This window comes from Pipra filicauda, unplaced genomic scaffold, assembly GCF_003945595.2.
Source record: "Pipra filicauda isolate LSUMZ 115617 unplaced genomic scaffold, ASM394559v2 scaffold80_size11013439_pilon, whole genome shotgun sequence".
NCBI classification, from domain to species: Eukaryota; Metazoa; Chordata; class Aves; order Passeriformes; family Pipridae; genus Pipra; species Pipra filicauda.
In genome coordinates, this window is record NW_024104987.1 from 3,977,132 (window position 1) to 3,985,944 (window position 8,813).

Below are 8,813 nucleotides of genomic sequence, written 5' to 3' on the forward strand. Positions count from 1 at the left end.
CCACCCACCAGCTGGCTGTGCTGCAGTGCAGGCACGTGGAGCAGCACTTGGTCACACTGACAGGGTGTGAACCAGCACTCACCACAACAGGCAGCCCAGTTAATGGCTGGATGAGAACGGGACCCCCAGGGTACCAAGGACATCCCTTCACACACTGCACCACAGCTTTGGCTTTGCACTTCAGCCAGACACAGAGGCAAGATCAGCGCCTCATAAAGCAGGGATGAAATCCCATCCCAACTTTATTGCCAGTCAGAGCAAGCTCCCTTACAGAAGGTGACATTTACACGCACACACAACTGCACAGAAGTTTATGACATCAAGAGATGGCCGCAGTTTAAAAGCCAGTCAACCCTAGAAAAATCCTCCAGTTTATAGCTGCTTCACATTCCAACCTGGCACGTGGAGAGAATGCCACAAAGCAAACACGTCAGTTAAAGCAGCTAAAAGCATCATTTACAAACTAGAGCCCACCACCCAAAATCTCTGCAGCTCCAGCTCAGAGCTCTGCAGAGCTGTGCTGATTTCAGCCAGCTACAGGTCTGACCCAAGGCATTTAACACGACCCAACTACAGTCTTGGGTACAGGAGCAGATACTTTGCTAATCCTTTGCTAATAGTTTCAAGGAGCAGGTGCTCCCTGGAGGATGTAACCCCACACAAGTCAGTTTAGCAGCTGGGGAGCCATTTCAAAGAGCACAGTGCTGGTTTTACAGGTCCTGGTCTGCCAGCCTGAAAGACTAGAACATCCTTTAATCCACAGGCAAGGACAGCACAACTGGCAGCACACAGAGCAGCACCTTGGCTCAGCCCCCGTGCCAGCAGGGATGGGCTCACTCCTGTCCCTGGCTACTCTGAAGAGGGGCTGAGAGAAAGGCCCAAAGCAGTCGTGATAATTCTGATTTGCACATCAGCATCCTGGGAACTGGGAGCAGGGAACACATTCCTCCTAGGCTGTGTTTGAAACGCAGGGAAAAGCTAGCACAGAGGGAATTCACTGGAGGTTAGGCTCTTTGCTCACGAGACAGAGACAATACATCAGATGTTCACATACCTGATCAAACAGGGCTTTCCAGTGCTGAGAGGCAATGCATGAGGGAGGAAAAAGAAGAAAAAGAAGGTATAAGAGCAACGACATTAACATGCAGTAAACTGTAGAAGTACATTCTAACAGAGGAATAGCCAAATGATTTAATGCCATTTCCAGCATCCTTCTTCATCCCAGAATCACCTACCCTTCCGGGGGAGGAGGCAGGGGGAATCTACCAAACACAGGGAGGACAGTTTTCATTTACAAATCCAAATTAGGATGAACTCAGAACATTCATGTGTTAATTCTGTTTTCTCCCTCTTTGTCTACTTGCAGGCAAGCAAGGAATAAAAGGCTTTTTTACTCCCAGGGATCAAGAAAGCTTGGTGTATATTGAGGGGAGGGGGGAATTAGCAATGGTTTTTCAGATCACTCTCTCAGATCCTGTGGCCCAACCCTGACCCCTCGATTGCCTTGCTGGGTTGTCAGAGCTCTGTCTGCTGCCTGCCCCTGACTCTGGCAGGGATTTGCTGCAGGGTCTTTAACAGCCCACCAGTTTTCTGAACCTCACATGTCCACATTTGGAAAACAGGTAATTCCTCCCGTGCAAGGTGGGAGGGTGGAAGGCTGGAGAGAGCCCATTATATTACTCCATACCTTTTGTTCTAGCAGAACTGCCTTAAAAATGCTGTACAGAAGGAAGCTCTACTTCAACACACACAGCCATGTGAACACTCCACAAGTCCTTGTCATTTGGGAACAGATAAAACCAGCTGGAGACTGGCTCTGATTTATGTTTTGTAGAAAGACTGATGTCAAGTCACCTCTCTAACCCAGACTTGCTGTCTCAGTGTCCCATGGAACAGAGGACATTCTTAATATAAGGCTCTCTCATCTCTCCTGGATTTAGGGACCAGTTCAGAAGACAGCAACTTCCATGGGGCAACATTGGGGTAACCACTGGCTTGGGATCTCCAGAAAACACCTTGCACATTTCCAGCTCTGCTGTCTGAAGTGCAGTTCAGCAAAACATTTTGTTTCTGCCTCATTCACTGCCCCATAAAAGCAAATAACAAATGTCAGACTCAAAGAAGCAAATCTCACTGTGCTGTAGGCAAAGCAGAACTCTGGGGAGAGTCTTATCTGGTCCTGGAAGAATATTTGCTTTCACATGGTAGGCAGATCTAAAGCAGAATTGACTGGAGTGACACTGGGATATCAGGCCACCAAATTCCTTTCCATTAGTTAAGTTGTTGGCTCCCCTCCTCCCCATCTCTCCCTCCATTTATAAACTCCCATTTATCATCATAAATCAGCCCAGCACTTTAAACAGAGCATATTGGGACTGCCTGGATCCTGGCTTTGTGGAATGCTGCTCTGAGAGCTGCAATGACATCACAGCTGAGCTTTTACACCCTGCCAATGCTGTGGCAGCCAAACCTCCACTACGTAATATTTTTGTGGTTAATAACACATAAAGAACCGACCCTGTGTCAGTTCTTGTTGGCCAAGCCGAGAGCTCCCATCAAGCTTTCAGATGTAATACCAACAGAAAATCAGCCCCCAGTGAGGTCCCAGGGGGACACAGAGCAGTTGGAATTCTCAGAGATGATGCTCTGTAGCCTGCTTGTTTCAGCAGGAAATCTTGGCCGAGGAGAAGGAGGGCATTTACACCACTTCCTGCTCTTCTGACTTGCAGATGATACACGATACCTCAGGCTTCTGTCACATCATCCACTGCCAGGTCTCAGCAGCTTCCTGTAACCAATGCAACTGCAGCTCTGGGGCTGCTTTGTTGATGATCGAAAACAAGGTACCAGGGTCAGATAACAATGCAGATCCCACACCAGTAACAACACACTGCGAGCTGGGGCTGACCCAGGCTGTCCTACCTCAAGGTCAAGCAGCAAATCACCAGCAGAACTGGGATGAGAATCTAGACTTCACCAGGGAAAGCTCCTGTCCAAGGAGCCCAATCCTGCCTGCACTCAGCACTTCAGCATCTCCTGGTTCCCTGGCAGGATGGAATTGCTAATGGCTCCGTTCATGTAGAGGCTGGAGGAACTCCAAGGGGCCCATGTGTGTCACAACAGGAAATCTTCCTTGGAGGACCATCCAGACAAGCACAAAATTTGTCAGAGAAGAAAAGGTCACAGGCTGACGCAAGCAAGCACTGGGACTTGGAAACCTGGACTGTGAAAGCTCCTGGAAAGCCACCCTTTCCAAGTCAAAGCTACACATACCCCTGGATCAGGCATCTCCTCCTAGGACTGCCTGGCAGTGTTGTAGCAGAGGTCAAACTGCATCACATGTTCCCTCCTGACTGCACAGCGCTCAGGGATACAGCCCGGGGAATGCAGCTCTACCAAGCAACTGCATTTCCTCCGCTACCCTCTGGGGGGAAAATCCAACAGCAACCGAATTCTAGGTGACTCAGAAGGAAGGGCTGGGGCATGAGGAGCGGGCTCTGTCCCTAAACATCCCCGGGCAGGTTCCTCCAGCAGCGTCGAAAGTAGAGAGCAAAGGGGGTGCGCCGTTGCTGAAGGCTCAGCTCCCAAGTGTCCCTCTCGTAGCCGTGCAAGAGCCGAGCCAGAGCCCGCTTCAGAAAGACGTTTAGTATCTCTGTTCATGTCTCATTGGCAGGAGCAGACCCTGCGCTTACCGCTGCAGACTGGGCAGACTCTTTGCAGTCCTCATCCCAGCCGAGTTTGCTGGGAAGGAGAGCTGTGAACAGTCCTGGGATGCACCAGGAATGCAGGATCTCTCACGTTTGCTCCCTCCCAGACAGGTGCACAGCGAGCTCCTGCCTCCGGGACCGGCAGGCACAGAACAATCGCCTCAGCTCTGCAGTCTCTGCCGCTCAGCCTGGCAGGAGCAGACTCGGTGTCCTTCTGGGCTGCGTGAGCAGAGGCAGAACTCCGGCGCCAAGTTATCCCACTCTCAGGTGCAATCAGAGCTCGGAGGGTGGAGAGGAGCCATCAGCCCCGCCGAGTCGGGGAAAAAACTTCCTCGGCTGTTTGTTGCTCGGGGGCTGGAAGAGGGAGCAGCTCCCGAGAGCGGGAGCGTTTCGCATCTGTCACCCTCCGGGTGGCCGGGACTCTGGAGAAGCTCTCGGTCCCCCGGAAGCCCCTGGAGCCGAGGCGTCAGCCCCTCTCCGGGCTCCAGGGTCGCCTCGGTGCGCAGCCCGCTGCCCGTGCCCGGCAGCCGCAGCATCTCCGCGACGGTCGCGGGCACCGGGCGGACCGGCCGCCTGCCCGGGCCCCCGGGGCAGGGAGCGGCGGGAGCGGCGGCCCCGGGGCCGGAGCCGGCCCGGCGGCTGCCGGAGCCCGCGGACAGCGGCGGCGGGAGGGCGGCGGGGACGGCGGCTTTCCCAAGCCCCGCAGGGTCACCGGCCCCGCTCCTGCCCCCATCCCGGGATGCAGCTATGAATAGCCTGAGCCGATTAACCTGTCAGAGGGGGGAAGACACCGGGCGAAGCAAACTTACATCCTCCGCGGCCATAGGTAGGACATCCTCGGAGTCCAGCACCTCGATTTCTTCCGCCTCCGCGCTGGCAGCCACAGCAGGGGAAGAGCTGGCGTGAGGCTCCGGCAGCTTGTCTCCCATGCTTGGAAACGGTCCCCTTTCAGCCCCCGCCCCCCCTTCTCCCCAGATCCTTAAAGAAATTAAACCTAGCTGCCGCTTGGCAAACTTTCAAGCGCAGCCGAGCCTGCCTTCATGACTCCCGCAGCCGGCAGGGGAGGAAATCCTCCATCCAGGGAACATCCAATTAGCGCGGGCAGCGCCGGCGGGCGGCATCATCCCGGCGGCCGAGCTCCGGCCGGGGCACTGACCCCTCCCCGCCCGCCGCCGCCCGCCCCCGCGGCCGGGCGGTGCCCCCGGCCCGGGCACGGCGGGCGCCTCCCCCGAGCCATCGCCCGGGGACGGGGGTCCGCCCTTCCCGGCGCGGGAGAGCCCCCGGGGGCTCTGGGAGACAGAGCCCGGAGCTGCGGCACGTCCGAGGATGCGGCTGGGCGGCGGCGGGGGAGCAGCGCCGGGGGAGCAGCGCCGGGGGTTCCTTCACCGCCTCCCCCGGGGCGACCCGCCGAGGATCGGCCGTGCCCAGCGCCGGGCAGCCCCTGGGCCGGTCCCAGCCCGGTCCTGCCCGCGGGCAGGTGACCAGGTAACTTCTCCCTCCCGGAGAGTCCCACCGTGAGGGGCTGGTGTGGGGTTTTACATCTTTTACCGTAACGACTCGTTCCTGTATGCCAGGATGGGTAACTTAACCATCTGGAGCCCGGATTAGGAACTTGAGGAATGCCCTGACTGCAGGCAGAAATCCAGCAGTTTTAGCTTCTTCCAATGAAGCACAGAAATAGCAGGTCGGCAAGGGGGAAGGGCGAGCAGAGCCGGGCTGAGCCACATGGTGCCAGTGCCTCTGCTTGCTGCTGCACCGACAGCCACAGCCAGACAGAGCCAGAACAGAGAGAGGGTCCAGCACCACAGGCCACGTTTTCTGGGTGCAAAGGTCCAAAACCAGCTCAGCCACAGCTCAGCCATAAGGACAGAACCAAGCTACAAGTCCATCTTTTCTATACAAATTTGTTTAAAAAACAGACGACGACAACAACAATTAAAACCAAATGCAGCTGGAATACCTCTGGAAAAGGAATAGGATTTTCCATCCCGCAGAAGCGAAGCAAAGAAGTAAAACCACGACCTTTGGACCCGAAGAGCACAACTTTTCTACCTCAGGATTCAGGCGGGAAAATGACAACAAAATAAAAGCTCTTCTGGGGTCTCCAGCGCAACTGATGAACAGGAGAGGTTCTGCCCCTTAAGGACCATCACCTTGAGCACGGCATCCACTTCTGCCTCGTCTGTCCAGCCTGCTCTCCCAAAGCATAAGAACAGGAGACCAAATCCAGCACTTCTGAGAAACACTAACCCACTTCACTCATACAACACCACCCCTGCCAAAATATTCCAGGCACTAAGCAGCTATTATAAAAACAATCTCTTTTTGACTCAAAAACTGAACCTCATCAAAACTTCAAAACAGATGGATAAGCAAAAATATGCTATGCCAACAGAGAGAAACAGCAATCATTTAAAGATGTCTGTAGGGAGGAGGGAAGCGAGTTTTTAAAGCAAAGAGAGAATAAATGAGCTGAATTTCAGGGGTAACAGGTTCCACACAGTTGGGGACTGTATTGTCTCTGATTCCAGATGCTGGTGGGAAAATGCCAACCATGAAGTGTAACATGAGTGCAATCAACAACAGGGAGAACCCCCAAAACCTTACCTTAACACCAAACTCCCACTAAACTGGAAAACTGCTGCAGAATTACAAGTTCATTTTTCTCCTCTGAGGAATGTTTTTCACTAGTGGTAATGATAATTTGGGTTTTTTTTCAGGGAAATGTCTCTGCACATTGCACATATGAGCTAGTGCTGTGCTATAATCATCACAGAAAGGAAATTAACAGTATTCTAATGAGGAGTTTTGTTACAGACAAATTATCATCTTGCAAGTCTGTGAGAGCCTCTTAATTTAGAACGTCATTTCTCCCCACTGCATACCCTGGTGACTCTACCTTGGAAAACAGTAATTGCTAGAGAAACTGGGGAGCTGGGGGCACCCCAGAGCAGATGCAGACAGAACATGGAAGGGCTTCAGAACAAACTGAGACAGAAAGAACTTGAGATTATAAAACCTACTCCATTTTCACATTCAGTAACGTAGGCAACCTTTTATATTCGAAATACTACAAAGAAAATGTAGATATATATCCTTCCTGCATTGGAAGTGGCTAAAAAGGTCAGCTCATGAATATGCAATAAAAACCCCTCAAAGTAGGGACTCAGCCAACATCTGCTAGCTAAGCCTCCTGGAACAAACCTGAACAGTTTGTTCACAGGTCCTTTTTCCACTCAAAGTAGCCCCAAGGGGCTTTCACAAAACTGCCCAGCTCTCACAACTGGAGCTACATGGAGCAACCTACCCAGCTTGATTTCCGTATCAGAGTTCAGCCCAGCCAGCCCTGGGAGGAAGGAAAATGAGGTATTTGGGATCAGAAACCCAAAATGCTGCACCCAAACACCACCCCAGGAAGAAATAAGGCAGCACATACACAGCTGGGACCGGATCAGACCTGTCAGATTAACCCCTTCAGGCTCATGAAAACGGCTAAAAATCTTTAAAAATCACGGATGGTTTGAGATTGGGGTTTAAACTGAGTCCAAAAGGTAACAGTGGCAAAGGCCTCTTTGAGCATCAGTGCTGGGACAACACAGGTTTAGAATCAATACGAATTAGACTCTATGTGCTGCCTTTTGGCTTCTCTATGACTCATGGATACTTTCCCTCCTGAAGAGAAGGAATAGTGGGAAAAAATAACATCCAACCTCTTGTCTGATTTCTAACTTGTGTTGAAAGCCTGTCCTCCTGACCCTGCCTATTCCCCATGTTCTACTTAAAGCTTTTTCAAGTCTAGCACTGAAAAGCAGGCTCTAGCCTTTCCACCTGCAGCTCTCTTCTGCCCCAGTAGCTGTTATTGGTTGCAGCTGGTTCTAATTGTCTTTTTGGTTATAGCTGGGGAAATAATTAAATCTGCTATTAGTCCTTTTTTGGGGTAGTTGTCTTAAAAGGGAGCCCTCCTTTTAAATACCCTTTAGGGGTATTTAAATAATACATTTATTTAAATAATACCCTAATACCTTTAGGGTATTTAAAATGTATCTCTGCCCCTTTTTAATGTTACCTGATGGGATCACAGCACAGGTTCATTCTGAATCAAAAGAACTATTTGAAATGGAGACCAATTAGTAATTCAAGGTTAATTTCCAACATAAAATCAAATCTTGCTTACTATAATTCCTGAACTGACAAGCTTTCAGACCGGAGGTCAAAGCCAAGGGGTGAAAGATGTGTCTCCAAGGAAAAATAATCAAGGTCTTTGTCCTCTGAGTGACTTTACATCATGACAAGGCAACTCATGCATCAGACTGAACTGAGATGGAGTCTGGTTGTGGAAAATACAATGAAAGAAGTTGTTAGGAAACCCTACAGGACCAGAGGAAAGAAAACAAATCTGCTAAGAGTGAAGGGACTGGGCTGCTGCTCCTTCTCCCCAGCACTTAAGAGCAACAGCTCGACTTTTTGGACTTTCTTCTTTATGCGCTCCATGAGTAGAACAGTTTCCCTTACGGTGACTAGAACCCTCACAGGATCCGGGAGGGCTTGGCCAGCGGCACAGGGACATCGTGGCTCTTACCTGGGGCTGCCTCAGAGAACACCGCCCGCCCGAGCGGGGCCGCAGCAGAGCTGGACACCAAAACCTGCGTCTCTTCCCTAGGCAAATTCCTCACCCCAAACGCACGGAGAAGGGCTGTTTTATCACCGCCGGCGGTGCTGCGCTCCGTCCCTCACCTGCGCGGGCGGGGCGCGGGGCCGTGAGGGCGGGCGGCCCCTCAGGGCGGGGGCGGTTCCCGCGCCTCCCTCAGGGCCTCGTGGGGCGGCCGGGCAGCCGCCGACCGGCAGAACCCGCTCCCCGCCGGGCTCCGAGCGCCGGTCCCGGGCTGATGGGGGTGTTCCGCAGAGCAGATCCCGATCCCGATCCCGCCGGTGTTCGGGAGGACGGGAGCGTTTCCCGCTCCCGCCGGGCCCGTCCGCTCGGCGGCAGCGCCCCCTGGCGGCCGCTCCCGGCTCCTCCCTGAGTCCCTGGGATCCCTCGGGAAGGTCCCTCCGGAGAGTCCCGGGAATCCTCCCAGCTCCCCGGGAACGCGGCACTGCCGGCGCTTG

At 53.0% G+C, this 8,813-nt stretch overlaps 1 protein-coding gene across 6 annotated transcripts in view; it reads right to left on the minus strand.

The window, feature by feature from the left end:
• RHBDL3 (rhomboid like 3) overlaps window positions 1-8,359 on the minus strand; it is a 63,163-nt gene extending 54,804 nt beyond the window's left edge. The window contains exons 1-2 of one of the 6 annotated variants that reach the window (XM_027749615.2): window positions 4,517-4,930; window positions 1,055-1,078 (exon numbers count right to left, since the gene is read on the minus strand). In XM_027749615.2, the coding sequence (XP_027605416.1) occupies window positions 1,055-1,078; window positions 4,517-4,636 (144 nt within the window). In that variant the 5' untranslated portion in view covers window positions 4,637-4,930. Of the gene's footprint in view, window positions 1-1,054; window positions 1,209-4,516; window positions 4,931-5,667; window positions 5,684-8,286 lie in introns of those variants that run through there. The other 5 variants (XM_027749613.2, XM_027749618.2, XM_039390261.1 and 2 more) reach the window with 5 other exon arrangements.
• Window positions 8,360-8,813: the final 454 nt, after the last annotated feature.